Raw genomic sequence first — 16,933 nt, forward strand, 5'->3', positions numbered from 1 at the left:
AAGGGGGAGTTGGGGATGGGTAAAAAAAGCGAAAGGGAATATGTCAATAATAGTGTGATTAATGTACGGTGACAGATGGTTCCTAGACTTAGGGTGGTGACCACATCGTAAGATTATATAAATGTTGAATCACTATGTTATAGACTTGAAACCAATACTATATGCCAACTATACTTTAATTTTTTTAAAAAGATACGGAACAAATGTCAGAGGCTCCCCAAATGTTAAATGTCAAAATGCAATGGCTGTCGATAGCAGAAAAATCACTTAAGAATTTAGGATAGGTATTTGTCATCAAACTGTCTTTTCATTTATACTGTATTTCTTTTGTTTGGGATTCTATTTAAATGCAGAAAGTGGTAAAAATAATCATAAAGTAGTAAATATCTGATTTTAGAAGTCCAGATCACTCAAAAGCATCCCATAATATAGCAGGGAAATATATATATAGTCCATGTTGACCTCCTCCTTTTCATTATTTCTCCAATCCTGTGCAACCCTGGGTCTATTTTCTATTTTCCTACATATCACTCATTAAAATAAATCATCATCACTTCTGAAACAATTCAGTGACAAGCAGTCAATAATAACAAAGCACACATACTACCTACTGCTACACTGACAATAAAAACAGAACAAAGCAGTGAGTACAATGCAGAAAGCGAGGTGCTTTTTATGAGATGACGATAACCTGAATAACGTGCCAATAGGCAAAAATCCAAAAAGGAATATTAGCGAATTTCAAAAAAAAAAAAATCGTTTGGTTTTCAAAGACAGTCTGGCCATATTTCTCCTGTTAGTCTTGCCCCACCTGGGCTGGCTTGCATTTTTTGCTCTCCTCCAGGCACCTAACCACCATGCAAGATGGAAATGTCACTGAAGTGTACACGCAGCTTCTCTTTGAGCAAAACAGCCTCTATCTGAACCCAACAGGCAACATAGTTCATAAAGCTGACAATGGACCAGCACTACTGAAAAAAAAAAAAACAAAACACTCTAACCAGAATATTCGTGAATGGCATTCAGAGTAGTAAGCAATTAAATTTTGCCTAAACTGGGAAGAGCCAGGAATATGGGAGTGATCTGTCACTTCACTGCTCGTCGGCATTTCCCGTCCACCTTCGGCCTATCATATGCCACATGCATGGAAGAGGACCGTTTCTCCTTGGTTTTCTGCTCACTAAAATAGTCTCCCTTTGGGAAGCATCTTATCTCAACTTACTTTTCTGACATTTTGCTAAATGAAAGAAACGTATCAGTTGCAAATGGATTATCACTTGAAATGTCAGTATTTAAAAGTATTCGGGTTGCAATAAAAATTGACGCATGGTTATTTATTTGTCACATAACAAACAACTTCATTAAAAGGATTCGCATAATCTTCACTGCTCTATTGCCTCTCAGATCTTCAAATTTATCATGTACATTCAAATAACAACAGTGGCAACAACAAAATGGATGGATTACAAATCCGCTTTTTTAACGTCCCTTAAAATAAAGTTTAAATAACTAGCAGAATAAAGATTTTTCATTGTCCTTACTTTTGGTACAGATTCTAAATCAGAAGAGACATTATTTTCATTAGTTTAAAATGTATTTTCTGGAAAATTCTCCTCCCTTAAATTTGTGTAGTATCTTACGGAATTTCAAAACGTTTTCACAGGTATCGCCACAGTTGATCCCCTCAAGAACCCCATGAGGCAGCAAATTCCAAAAGCAGGGTAAGACGAGTCAACCCGGCAGTTCACTCCCGCTCTGGAGCTCTACCTGGGTATGTGACACCTTATTGTTCCAGCCCCCGCTGTTCATAGCTTGTTGTTGTATTTTCATCTCCTTCTCTCTTTCTGCTACAAACTTAGTAACTCCTCCATCTATCTTCTAGTTCATGCTTTCTTAATCTTTGTCTTAATGAAATTTACCCCAAACACTCAGTTTTTCATTTTAATAGTTACCGATTTTATTTCTAAGAGCTCCAGTTGGTTCTCTCTCAAATCTGCCCGTAATTTTTGCTTGATTATTAACATATCCATTGGCAAGGATATGGAGAAATCAGAAACCCTGTGCAATGTTAGTAGGCATGTAAAATGGTGGTGCGGCTATTATGAAAAATAAAAAATTTAAATACAATTACCATATAATCTAGCAATTCCGCAGGGGAAGCAACCCAGAATGTCCACCAACAGATGAATATACAAAATGTGGTATAAACAATGTAATATTATTCGGCCTTAAACATGGATGAACCTTGAGGACACTACACTAAGTGAAATAAGTCAGGTGCAAAGAGGTAAATATCGTATGATTCCACTTATATGAGGTATCTAAAGTAGTCAAATACATAAGAGTCGACAGAAAGTTGAATGGCGGCTGCAGGGGCTGCAGGGGAAGGAGAGACGGGGAGTTATTGTTTAATAGATACAGAATGTTAGTCGTGCAGGTGATAACGGAGCTGGAGATGGGTGGTGGTGAAGGCTGCACAACAACGCGAATGTGCTTGATGTCCCTGAACTGTACACTTAAAAGCAGTTAAGATGGCAAATTGTATGTGATGTGTATTTTACCACAATTAAAAATAATTTTTAAACGGGGGAAGAAAATCAGTAGTTCAGAGGACAGAGACCAGGAAGCAGAGGTTTCCTGCATGTCCGATTTCGGTGTAAGTTCTCTATTTGGCTCTTCTAATCAACACCTCCAGGCAGTATGGCAGAGTTAGAAATAGAGAAAGTATTATTATTATCATTATTATTATATTATCATTATCATCATCCTCATTAAAGAAACAAAGAAGAAAGAGAGCCTAGGGCCAGGTGGTGATGCCTGGCACTCTTTCCATTATTCCACTCGGAACCTGTGATAATGTGCCCTTCATGCACTTTCCTGGGAAAGGACTAGTCCTGACTTGGACATGTAAATATTTCAACCACGAGCTGATTTCCTTACCTTCATAAAGTACGGGTCTGATCTCAAAAGAAGCCTTAACTAATATCGTCTCTAAGGACAGTTTTTAACAAACGTGGCTTTATCGACAGACAAAAGGTGAGGAGCGTTCACCTTGTAAAGGTCACTGACCAGCCAGCTTCTACCACCCGGGCTACGCCGGCCTGGTGACCCAGCGCTGGCAAAGCTCTGCACCTCCCGAGCGGAGCTGGGCTCCCTCGTGCTCTGAAAAAGACTGCTGCTTTTCATGCCATCAGAGAAGCCGTATTCAAGAATTTAACATTTAAATATAATCAGGTTGGAGGCAAAATCTGATTTTTGGCAGTGAAAAAGGCTTTAACAAGTTGCTCTGAAGGATTTCATTCAGGCTTTGCTAATGCATTCTGTCATGTCAGTATAGTGTTGATGGGGGAGCTAAATAATCCTTTTAGGACAGATATCTAATGCTCTCCCCAGACTAGCCAAGGTATTTCATCACGACAGGATTTGTTCTTTGCTAATGCCTTAAGATTAGTTACTGATAACCTGATCTAAACCTCTAAAAATCCAAAAATTCTTTTTAAATGTAGAAAATTAATAGGTGTGATACTCTCCCATAAAAGGATAACACCATTATGCCACCACCAACTTTTCTGGCCTGGTTTTGTTATCATTCTATTTTGCAGGATGCTACAGCTACCCTATACCATTTCTTCAACCGGTGAGTCTCACATTTGGCCAGGCATCAGAATCTCCTGGAAAGTTTGTTAAAACACACCCATCCCGAGTTTCTGAGTCAGCAGCACCTTTGGGAGAAGGCCAAGAATGTACATTTCTAACTAGTCCCCAGGCCATACCACTGCTGCTGGCCCAGGATGACACTCTGCCATCTCCTTATTCTTCCACGGCTCCCACTTAGGAAATGCGGTTACAACCTTGTGGCACGTCATCTCCCCAGCAACTCTACTTACATCGTGTCAAAACCCCCATGGGAGGCAGGCCAAACCTCCCACTTCTTCCTCTGCTCTTGGCTTCTTCCACACTTATCCCCACTGTGGGAAGAGGAGGTGGCAGGCGTGCCCAGGGACCCTGGTGGGATTTTCCTTTTGCCTCCACGCCACCAGAGGGGAGTGTGGGAGCACAAACGCCAGCCAACCCTCCCTCTCTTCCTTTACAAAAGCAGCTGCTGCCCTCCGGGACCCCAGAAGGAGAGACAGAGCTGGGCCAATACAAGATTTGGAGTACCCGAGTCTCCTTGCCATATGACTAAATTCATGTTGTCTCAATGGCAGTCCACTCTAACTCCCAACACCTGTCGTCCAATACCACCGTCTCATGAAAACTGTCCCACCTGTACTCCTGAAAGATATACCTTTCCTACCTCACATATAAGTCCTTTTCAATTCGTCCATTCCATGCTTTACTCCCTTCTGAACTGTATACAAAGTACTCATTAAATATTTACTGATTCGAATGGAAACACACACAGGTCAGAGAGGGCACACTGTAAGTATACCGCTCAAAACAAAAGTCATAGAAATTATATATCAACAGCATTTCATATTTGGAAAAGTTGTTTTCATAACACAGGTCCCCTAAAACATGGACTTCACGAGAAAGACATTCAGCCACAAACTTTCATCATACTTCTGAAATTTTTCAAATATTTTATATTCTTTTCAGGAGCATATTTATAACATAATGCACTTGGCCCCCTAAAAACTTTTATAGTAAAACTAAAATTAACCTTGGGAAATAATGCAGAAATTAAATTGATCTTCTTCCTTAAAAGCATGGTCCCTATTTAGTTTATATTACCAAAGAAAAATATAAAGCAATAGTATTGAGTTTTTCTTTGAAGGGAACGAAAGATGGCAACTCACCTTAGAACTAGCTGTAACATCACATCTTCACAGTGTAAACCGATAAGAGTTCTAAATAATGCCAGGGACACCACACAGAGCTGAGGAGCAATAAACACATATTGTATTTCAGATATTGGGAGAACAGCTCTACTCCCCACAGATGGTAAATAAATCAGAATTACAAAATAAAATGGCCTCTTTTCTTTAGCAGTTTTGATAAAAACATGCTGCTTATTCAGCTACCAGTTCTCCTATAGGCTTTGATGGAGAAAGTCTAAGCCTGGAATGATGCCACTGCACAGAATTACCCTCCTATCAAATGCCTATGCTCATATTTCCAACTTTTTAAAATCCAGATAAACCCATCCCTACAACTCTCCAATGCATTTATATGCACTGGCGTGTGTACACACACACACACACACACACACGGGATCTCCTGCTTGTCACTCATTTTCCTAAGTTATTTTCAAATATGACTGGTTATCTACAAGACGGCACTAACAGAAAATTGCATACACCCTGGCCAACTCTCCCTCTACAATTCTCAGCCCCAAGCCTCAGCACACGCTGGCTTGTCTCTTGGATTTGGGGCAAACATTTTCCGTGGTTTCACTTCCAGTAGTGCTGAGGGTGCAATAATATACTTTTCTAAGAAGTTCATTAAAAAGATAAGGATTCTTTCAATCTCTGATTTCAAAAAAGGAAAGATGAACAACCAAACAGGGAAGATACTCCAAGGTGTATTATAAAATCATCATGCCGTTTGATCATCATGCCGTTTGAGAGTAAGCTTTCATAATTCTATCAGGCCACTTAAGTGATTTAGGCTCTTCTTCTTTGTATACGATGCATGTTTTGGAGAGCTGCAGGGGGCAGGTTTACCTGGATCTTAAAAAGTTGGAAATAGGAGGACATGGGCATTTTGCTGGAGGATAATTCTATGTAGTGGCATAATTCCAGGCTTAGGCTTTCTAATCAATATAATCCAATAAGACAGGGGTCCTAACCCCTAGGCCACAAACTAGTACTGGCCCGTGGCCTGTTAAGAACCGAGCTGGACAGCAGGAAGTGAGCGGTGGGAGAATGAGCGAAGCTCCATCTGTGTTTGCAGCCGCTCCCCAGCACTAGCATCACCGCCTCAGCTCCACCTCTGATCACCAGGCATTAGATTCTCATAGCCGTGCCAGTCCCCAGTGCCAAAAAGGTTGGGGACCTGCTATAGGAGAACTGATAGCCCGAATACATTCTCTGTATACTCCTACAGCTCATTAATAAAAAGACAAATACACCGTGCTGAACACCCTAAATGTTGATGTGCAGATGTTACTAAGGTAACACGATATACAACACGGTATTGTTAACTAAAATCACCATTCTGTATATTAGACCCCCAGAACTCATTCATCTTATAACTGGAAGTTTATACTCTTTGACCAACATTGTGAAGTTTTATAAACAATAGTAGCCATTTAAGCTTTTATCTTTAGAATAAGCATATTGTTTCACAAGCTTAACTTGTTATTTCTAAAGGTTATTCTACGTGCACTGTCGATTACTTGGTTCAGTTCAGGTTTAGGAGTTTAACTTTCAATCTATTGGCATCTTTGATTCTAAAGTGTACCTCCTGTAGGCAGCAGATCTTTTTTTATCCAGTCTGACAATCTCTGCCTTTTGAGTAAATGTTTTAATCTATTCACATTTAATATTATAGATGCAGTCGGATTTTTGTCTGCTGTTTTACTTTTTGTTTTCTATATGTTTCATGTTTTTCTATTTCCCTAGTTCTCTTTTACTGTCTTATTTTGCATTAAGTGAATATTTCCCTAGTATAACATTTCCTCTAATTATGTTTTTCTCTATAAAGTTATTTTATTAATGGTTGCTTTAGGCCTTACCATATACTTCTTATCAGACTCTACTTCAGATTTATACTAAATTAGCTCCAGTGAAATATGGCAATATACTCCTATATAGCTCTATTCCTTCTAACCCCTTTCTGCGCTATTATTGTTTTACATATTATATCTACATATGTTACAAACTCCATAATACATTGTTAATTATTCTTTTACTTTTTATAACAATAATTGCAATTAAATAGAGATAAGCTTTTCAAAGTTGATCTGAGCTCCAAACTGAAGAATGACTGCCTAAACTCACAGCTGCCTAGACTTCCATTTCTAAACACTATGGACAGAAATATGATCTCTAAGACCCAGATTTGATACACTCTGATTTTTTGGCTTTACCTCCACTTACTCTCATATGTTCCCCTGCATTGTGTCTTCTCAGAAACACATTCTGCTAGTTCCAAAGCAGAAAGTGCCAACCCACACAAATTGAGAAAAATGTCCTATGAAAGGCGGCAGTAAGTGCCACCTCCCTAACAAAATGCATTATCTAGTTTCAAAATAGAAAAGGTAATGGCTGCAAAAAAAAAGGAGGAGGCAGGGGGTGAGGGGGGAAAGAAAAGAGAATATTGATAATCTTATTCTAAAACAAATTTCCCTAAAATCTGTTGTGAGTTACAAATTTCCTTCCTCCGGGGCTCTCCTTACCCGAAATGGGGTGTTGATTCGGCTTGTGAGAGTATCTAGGATGTGGACATTCTCGTGCTGGTGCAACAGGATAAAACGGAGGAAGATTTCAAGTAGTGCTGGCTCGGAGATGCTACGCAGAAAAAGGTCCAAATATGCAGTTGTGGTCATGACCTCCTCCACAGTCACCTGGGACCAACGACAGAGTAAGCACAGGTGAGCATCCTCTCGATGCTGTGATACTTGCCTCCCAAATGGCCCCTGGCCTCACCACAGTGACCCCATCAAGGCAAGAACACGCCTGCCATAAGAACACACTTCAGAGCTTCATCTGAAGCCTACAACCTATTCACATTCCACAATACCTCATGCTGCTTCCGCCCTTTAATTCAGTAAGGGAAAAGCAAAGGCATAAAGAAGCAATTCAAGTGTTCAGACAACTCTAATCATCAAATGCAGTTCATATATACCATGAAGATTTTAGTATGTAATCCCAAAGGGGAAAAAAAGGTAATGCAAAGTATTCACGTGGTCAGTAAAGGCTTAATTAGCTCAGTATAACTTGTTTCATTTAGTCATTCGATAAATATTTATTGAGACCTGCTATGTACAAGGAGCTAGAAACATAAGAACATATTTCCTGCCCAGGAAGACTGGTTATAAATATGATCTAGCAAATAAAATAGTAATATAATAAATGGCAAATGAGAGGCAAAGACACAAAGTGCTGTTGATGTGCAGATACGCTTCTGGAAAGTTGCAAGTTAAATTTTTACATAAAGACATTTATATAAAATGCCATAAGAGTTTACTGCTTACAAAGTAACTGTTACTTTTTTATAATACAGATTAATATTTTCTAGGTGGTATGATTTTCTCATGCAGTAAAATGTCAACCTTTCAGGAAATAAAACACTCTGAAGAGTCAAGTTTTCCAGAGCTGAGGATTTGATGCTTAAATCATCAAAAATTTAATCTTAACATTGTGATTGGAAATATTTTAAAAGCTAGTATTCATTTCTGTCTTCCTAAAAGCAGAATATAACATTTCTCGATCAATAGGGGTCTTCAATTGCCTTACTGTTTGTCTTATAGAAATACTCAAACGGGACTATTTGAAAAGTACCAGAGAAACAGTACAAAATTTCAGATTCCAACCCTATGCCCTGGAAATCTTAGAACGCTCCCCTGCCGTGAGTCTAATGTGCTTAATGACAAATGAGATGGGCGGCGATACTGTTTGAGAGATTGCATCTTCTCTTTTTCAGCTTTCCATCTTCTTTATTCCTCCCTTTAAAAGTGTTAACTGTCACTTTATCATACTGTTCCTGGGCCATAGCTTTTATATACCTCTTCCCCTTGTAATTTTCTACTTTCAAAAGCCACAAATCAGTTTAGAAACTAGGTCTCTGAACTTGCTTACATAAGTGTAGACAGGCCTTGTGTGGACGTATCTGTGCATAAAGGCTTCAATTACATCTCCACATTTCTTGGTTCTTAGTTATGTTCTGGATAAGTGAGCCCAGGTGGGTAGGATATTACCAAGTTGGTGTTGTCTGTTTTCTTTATGCTAAGCAAGGCCTGGTTACATACTACATTTCAATCCACTCTCAGGGGCTCTTGACGACTCATCCCATAGTACCCTGCACGGCCTGAGCTCTGCATCGGCGCACAGACGCCCTTTCCCCACCAGCTCAGCGCCAGGGCTGTGTGCCCTCAAACACCGAGGCGCCACTGTGTCATCTGACCAACTTCGAAGGGCTCTCTGTGGCCCAAACATAGCAAAGGAAACAGGTAAGGGTCAACCACTTGGCAAATAAATGACCTTGAGATGAGTGCCTCTCACGGACTGCCCCAGCATCTGAAACAAACTGCTTCTACCCTTGTGGTCTCCGGTGTCTCCGGTCCCAAACTCATGGCACTTAGTCCTGTCCTAGGACATGCTCAGTGTCTTTTTCTTTATTACTGCGGTGCAATGTGCCAGCCTAGCACAAGGGCAGCACTTAATAAACATTTCCTGAATAAATGACATCCCCCAAGGACCCAGGGATTTACATTTGCCCAAGTTGAGCTTTATTTTTAATTCCTCTGAAAGCCCCAGAGAGTGGAGACATTTTTAGTAAAGACCTATAAAATAACTGATGTCACCAAACTAAAGGGGAAATGACTCACAACACCAAACTGGAGGTTTCATTGGCTCACGCCCATTCCACTACTGTAGTCACAGGGTCCTTCAGCAGGGTCCTCCAAAATCATTTAGGCGAAAGTCTAAATCCTTTTGGTCAGTAGGAAAAAGCAGCATTAATCATTCCAAATGGGCCACGCGTGTAGTTTCTGCAAGACTGTATTTTCATCTTACCAACTGAGTACCGCTGAGCTGATGTGTCATGCAGAACTCCAGGAGCTGCCTTTGCGCCAATAATGCAGCATCAGCTTGCCCCTACCCCTTAAGTTACACATGACCTTAATAAGCTCAAAAGGATAGCAATAAACTCTTTAGAATGTAAGTCTCAGTCTTTGGGGGCTGACATGAAAGGAAAGCATGAAGCATCTATTGTTTACTACTCTTAGGTTGGATAAATGAAAGATTTTTTTTTTTAAGAAATCAAAGCTGTCACTTATAAGCTAAGAGGATTTAAGAAAGCACTTTGAGGGGCAGCATTTACATAACGTGGTATAAATATTAAAAACTCAATTCTATTAAGCATCAAGTTGTACACTCTTTATAAATCGAGGTCACATTCTCCTTAAACTAATACCCAAATCAGTTAAATCTGGTTCCTTTCTCTTCCTATCTCTTCCTTCCTCCATATTGTCGGAGACCTTAGAAGCCTTTTATCCCAGAAAATCTTCCCCTGACCCATTATCTTTCTTTTCAGAATCTTCCTCTAATCCCCCAAACAGGCAGCCTCCTTAACAAGGATGAGACCACGGCCTAAGCACAATCACTTGAAAGCTAATGAGAAACCACCAGGGGGAAAGCAGCTCTGCTGTGCAGAAAGTAAAGCTGAAGCTTCCACTAACGCCCCAAAGAGGAAGCATTAGCTGAAGAGGAAAGCAGCCTCCTCACCACAGTCCAATTACAAATGACAATCGGTTATTGATATAGGTTAAGACCTTTGCCTTATAATGACTGTCAATATTCATTTACTTTGTTCTATGAAAAATTGCAGGTAGCTACAAATTTACATAGAGATTCTAGTAAAATAGTAAATGAGGTTCTACCTTACTACCATATAATACACAACAATAAAGTGTAAGAATATTAAAGCTCAGGAATGTCATTTCAGACTTTTGTAGGAAAACTCATTCCTACGAAAGAATAATTATTCTTGACAAGGTAAGTACAACTGTGAACCTAAAAAAATGTATCTGCTTAAGCACTTTTTTTCCTAGTTGAAGTAAAATTAGTGTATAACATTGTATTGATATATAACATTGGTATGTAACATCCTTGTATACAGCATAATTCAATCTTGGCATACACTACAAAGTGATAACCACAATAAGTGCAGTTACCATCCATCACCATGCATTTGACCTGCTTCACCCATTTCACCTAACCCCCAACCCCTCTGACAATCACCAAGCTGTTCTCTGTATCTATGAGTTTTGTTGTTTGCTTTGTTTGTTTGGTTTTTTAGATTCCACATACAAGTGAAATCATACAGTATTTATTTGTCTGTCTCTAACTTATTTCACTTAACATAATACCCTCCAGGTTCATCCATGTTGTTGCAAATGGCAAGATTTCCTTCTTTTATATGTCCGAGTAGAATTCCATTGTATACATATACGTCTTCTTTATCTATTCACCTATCAATAGACACTTAGGTAGTTCCCATATTTTGGTTATTGTGAAAATGTCTATAATACCCAAAGCAATCCACAGATTGAATGCGAATCCCATCAAAATTCTAATGGCATTCTTCACAAAACTAGTATAATTCTAAAATTTGTATGGAACCACAAAAGATCCTGAATAGCTAAAAGCAAAGTTGAAGGTATCATATTCCATGATTTCAAACTATACTACCAATCTATAGTCATAAAGCGGTATGGTATTATCATAAAAACAGACAACGTAGATCAATGAGTCAAAACAAAGAGCCCAACAATAAACTCACACATCTACGGTCAATTAAATTGTGACAAAGGAATCAAGAATATACAATGCAGAAAGGACAGTCTCTTCAATTAATAGTGTTGGGAAGACTGAACAGCCACATGTAAAAGAATAAAACTAGATCTATCGGCACCATACAAATAAAAATTAACTCAAAATGGAATAAAGACTTGAATCTAAAACCTGAAACCATAAAATTCCTAAAAGAAAACATAGGTAATAAGCTCCTTGCCATAGGTCCTGACATTGATTTTTGGGTCTGACTCTAAAAGCAAAGACAACAAAAGCAAAAATAAACAAGTGGGACTACATACATCAAACTAAGAGCTTCTGCACAGCGAAGAAAGCCATCAATAAAATGAAAAGGGAACCTAGCAAGCGGGAGAAAATATCTGCAGATCTGATAAGGGGTCAATATCCAAAATATATAAAGAACTCAGACAACTCAATAACAACAACAACAAATCTAATTAAAAAATGGGCCCGGGATCTATACAGACATTTTTCCGAAGAAGACATACAGATGGCCAACAGGCACATGAAAAGATGCTAAACATTACTAATTATCAGGGAAATGCAAATCAAAAAACCGCACTGAGATGTCACCTCATATCTGTTTGAATGACATTATCAATAAGACAAGAAATAACAAGTGTTAGAATGTGGAGAAAAAGGAATCCTCCTCACACACTGTTGGTGGGAATGTAAATCGGAAAACGGTATGGAGGTTCTACCATACGACCCAGAAACTCCACTTGTGGGTACTTATCCAAATGAAACGAAAACATTAATTTGAAAAGATACATGTACCTCTATATTCATTGCAGCATTATTTACAACAGCTTAGGCACGCTTACGTGCTTACTTTTTGGCCCAAGTATCTGAAGTCCTGACTCAGGTACTTAATTTTACTACTATCAAGTCCAGTTTAGTCTATTCTTTGAAATAAATCTCTTTCTTTGCCCACCTTTCCACCCTCCACTGGCCCTTCCCTGAGTCCTCCTTCATGCCAAGCATTCTTCACCAATCCCTTAAACTGGTGTTTTTCACACTATAGTTTGAGATAGTTTGAGACCCAAAAGTGGGTGGTGAAACCAGTTTATTTGTTCACTAATAGTTTAGACCAGATTCAAACAGAAAATATTAGAGTACAATACATGTAGTACAAGTAAATACTGTGCTATAAATAAAATACATATTTTATTCAAACTATATGTAAGGTAATATGTTATATATGTGAATGTACCTTGTTATATATCCAGTAATAACACGTATAAAATAAATTTCTGGCTGTGCATTACAAAAACATCTGAAACACTAAAGTGGTGCAGCAATAACCAAAGCAATTAGCAATCCCTTCGCTACCCTCACACCCCTGTTCCCACTCCAGTTTCCCACACTCCCGCATGGTCTGGTCTAGAAGAAGCACGTGCATAACAGATCGGTTCTCTGAACAGGGCGGCAACGGGATTGACAGTAAATCTACTCCTTTTTATCTTAGCCTAAGAGCTGCAACAGTTAGTTCATTTTTTTTTTTTAATTAAAATTTCAAGCTTCTCAGAAATGAACAAAATAGTTTGCTTTCTTTCAAAAAGGGGTGGGTGGGAAGGGAGGAGTTGACAATGTGCATCATATTCCGCTTTTATAAACTCTCTTAAAAATGAAGGCCAGAACCAAGCCCAGCCATCATGCCCACAACTGCAGCAGCACATTAACTTAATGCACAGCGTAGGAGTGAAATTGAGCATATAGACACTCTGACTTTTCTGTAATCAGCTCTAGTTGGAAAATTCCATTTGCATCTAAATTAGCACCAGAATCCTCCCTGTAATGGCAGGTTTATGTGTGTCCTGAAAAATAAATTTCCCACCTGCTAACTGTTCTTTTTTTTTTGGATCTAGTCACATTGGAACAAACAGATGGGTCCTGCCTTCTGTCGCTTAGGCAGGTGGCAGGCAGTGGGGTCAGGTGACTGTTGCACCCTAAGTTAGAAGCCACACTTCCTTGGCTTTTCCTTTGATATAGAAAACTAGCAAACCAACAGTTATCTGGGTCATTTGTGAGTCCGCAGCCCAGCAGTTCCAATGAGAAAGTCAGAGAACGATGAGATCCGGGTGAAAGCAGCAGTCCCCAGGAATGATGAGGCTGGATCCCAACAAACGGGTCCTTACAGGGAACAGGCCACGGCCCCACTCACTGCGGCCAGAGAGACACAAGCTGACGAACAGGCAGGAAGCAAGTCCCCCCGAGCGCAGCCAAGGGCAGCAGCTGGGTGGGCTCTTCACAGCCATCTTCTTCCCTCCAAGGACAAGGACCACAAAGAATGTTCAAGTACAGAGAGAAGACAGATACCCTGGTTCTCAGCGAGCAGCCTCACTGATTCAGCCAAAAACTCAGGATCGAAAACATTCAGTTATTCCAAGTCTGAAAAGAGTCTGCAGGAGATGATTCAGCCCCCTCCCTGCCTGCTGGCTCCCTCAGACGCCCTTCTCCTCCTTGACCTCTAGGCCACACATGTCACTGGGATGACACTCAGAGGCAGGCTGGGGAGGTAAATGGAGGTGACATCCAAAGTTGGTGAGTTTGGCTCTTTATTCCTAAGATATTCGAGGAAGGAGGAAGTTAATAGGATGGCTACAATGACTCCAGCAACATATTGTAAGGAAAAGATATTAAAAATAAAGCCAATCTCTGCCCTTCCTGCCCAACATTTCTTCAATATATCTGTGATACATTACATATAATTAAATCAATTAAATATAGATTAATTAACTAATTAAGTATCATTAACTTGTACTTTCTGAGGGAAAAAGGAAGGTGTGAACAAAGAGCTTTTCAGGGTTCTTCCAGACCCTTAGTAGTGAAAGACCTCGCCATCTTCCCAGCGGAGGTTGGAGTGGGGGTCTGCAGGGAGAAGGACAGCCAGGTGGCAGGGACACACTTTGGGAGGTAGCACCCCTTGCGCTGTCTGGGCAGCGACGGCATGTCCAAGGCCCCGAGGCTTCCTTGCTGGGCACTGCTCCTCTCAAGCACTCTCTCAATGCACCGGGACTGGTGCCCATTCGAGGTGTGGAAATAAACGATGTTCTTAGTCACTATCCCCCTCTCCCCCAAGTATACACCCCTGTTATTTGGGATTTGGTTCTTTTTTTTTTTTTTTTAACATTTCCCACTTTGTTCTCAGAGTGTAGATTACACTGTCATGAATATGGATGCTGCACTCTTTGGGGTTGACTTCCTGCACTTCTGGGCGGTGGGAACACATCAGGAAGAGCCCTATGCAAGAAACACTGGTAAGTACATATCATGTTCCACACTAGGTGCTGGGATACAAAGAAGAACCAACATAGTGGGGGGTCCTGCTATTGGAAGCAGAAGCCATAAGCACTGGGAAATCCTAACTCAGACCTGAACCTATGTGACGTCTGGCCCCGGAGTTATGGAGTAATCTTACTTAGCTTTGCAGAGAACATGGTTCCCTGAAAACAGGGCTTTGTAGTTTTTAGAAAAAGCACAATCTTTGGACCTAGACAGACCCAAGTTCAAATCCTAACATGTATGACCTTGATTGTGTCATTTAATCTCTCTAAAAACCAGTCTCCTCCTCTGAAAAATGGAAAGAATTTACTACCTTTAAAAGAGTTGGGAGGATTAAAGCTAATTTGTAATACATAGAAAGGACTCAGTAAAGGGTAGCTATTATTTTCTGATTTGGGGCATCCACCTAGAGTCCAGAAGATGTGTGTATGTTTGTAGGGGGTCTGGTGTTAAAAGAACAAAATGTGCCTGCCTGCATATTTGGGTGTGGGGGTGAGGAATACAAGAGCCCTTACAGAAAAAGACCTACCTCTTCTATTTCCACCCCTCCCCCTAATTCTGTCCTAGGCTTTCTGCAGAATCAGGAAATGTTGAGGTGGTCAAAAAGGATGAACTAGGATAGCCCTCAAAAGTGTGTCCTAGGACAGGCTGGAGTTAGAGGACACTAGAACTCTCTAAAACTTTTTTTTGTCCATAATTGTCAATGTTAGTTAGTTTAAACCTAGTTATAATCCCACAGGACCAGCTGGCCAGTAATATTTGAGAGCAGAAATAAAGCTGCCGCCACCAAGAATGACCCTATCTGTCCAGTGGGTTGCAACCACGGTTGGCCAAGTTGAGGGTCACTGCCCTCGAAATGCCAACATGCTTTCCTGTTTCCTATCACACACCTCTTTCTGCAGGAGTCAGCAAATAGCTGTTCTAAAGCCTCCCAATCTATTCTGTGTCCATATAATGTGTACCCTACTGCTTCATTACGACCTTTCAGAGTGAAACTGAATCTATGATCCATTATATGTACACTCATCCAATAGAGTTTAGTTACTGAAATACTTCAGATATCATACAAAGAAGGTATTTCATACTATAGTTCTGAGGTCAGAACTAATGGAAAATCTGGGGTATTTTAGTACAGAAGCAAAGATCTCGAGATTATGCCAAAGATCACTTGATCCATCCCTTTCCTATTTACTAATTGTCCCAGAAAGAATCATCCTTTTTGATTTGAACTTCTCACTTGAAATAGGAAGAACCATAAAAACAACAAGAATATCACTGATAAGTTTCTGAGCATCTCCTATGTAATCGAGGACTATTCTCGGCATATTGTTTCAGCTCTTTGAGTCCACACACAAGCTTATGAGAGCTGACACGACCTAAACAGAAAATACATTTATTGTAAGGACACTGGGGTGAACCAACAGAATCACCAGAAGGCTGAAGAAGCAGGCTTAGAATGGAAGAGGGGTCTGATGCTGGGCGTCCAAAACACAAATATCCACTAACCCTTCTAAACTCTGACGGGATCACACAGCTTCCTTTGGCGATGCGGCTCAGTAGGTCCTTCCTCCTGGTAGAGGGAGACTCCTCCTGCTGTAATTTAAAGTTAACCCGCCCTCACATTAAGAAGTCGTGATGGAGACATGCCGTCTCCCAAAACTCAACTTTCCTATTCTAGAATTCTTTTCCAGGCTCAGTCTGTTCCCGTTCTCAATTTTATGAATGCATTTATCCATCCTTTAAGACTGCAGACTTACTGCGGAAATGACTCTGTCTGACCTACAGTGTGAATTCTCACAGCACCTGGTGCACCGGCAGGTACTCGAAGAGTAATCAATAAATGTGTCAGGAAGGAAATCGGCAGCACTGGTACTAATAAAAACACTCGGTTTTCACAGCCTGTGTTGGGGATGCCTTCATTAGCGAGGTAGTTAGATTAATTTGACAGTACGTGAACAGCAGAGGAAATTTTTCTTTTATAGCAAATAACATTTCATTGAAAATACAGAGCCTAACTCATGCCGCGCTCTTGAATTAAGGCAACCTAGTAAAGTGATCTGTTGGGAAAAGAAGAAATGTTTCTTCAGGCTTCCCCTTAATTCCTCATCTTGATTAATAAGACAGTACTATTGAATTCTGATGAGACTGACCTTCAACCCAACAGTAGA

General features: G+C 40.1%; 1 protein-coding gene across 12 annotated transcripts in view; it reads right to left on the minus strand.

Moving 5' to 3' along the window:
- The window catches only part of FAM160A1 (family with sequence similarity 160 member A1), a 224,408-nt gene that overhangs the window by 46,461 nt on the left and 161,014 nt on the right, over positions 1-16,933 (minus strand). For all 12 annotated transcript variants that reach the window (XM_023530204.1, XM_023530196.1, XM_023530199.1 and 9 more), the window contains 2 exons: positions 7,343-7,510; positions 4,800-4,879 (listed from right to left, as the gene is read on the minus strand). In XM_023530204.1, the coding sequence (XP_023385972.1) occupies positions 4,800-4,879; positions 7,343-7,510 (248 nt within the window). The remainder of the gene's footprint in view (positions 1-4,799; positions 4,880-7,342; positions 7,511-16,933) is intronic.

This window comes from Pteropus vampyrus, unplaced genomic scaffold (assembly GCF_000151845.1).
Source record: "Pteropus vampyrus isolate Shadow unplaced genomic scaffold, Pvam_2.0 Scaffold47, whole genome shotgun sequence".
Taxonomy (NCBI): domain Eukaryota; kingdom Metazoa; phylum Chordata; class Mammalia; order Chiroptera; family Pteropodidae; genus Pteropus; species Pteropus vampyrus.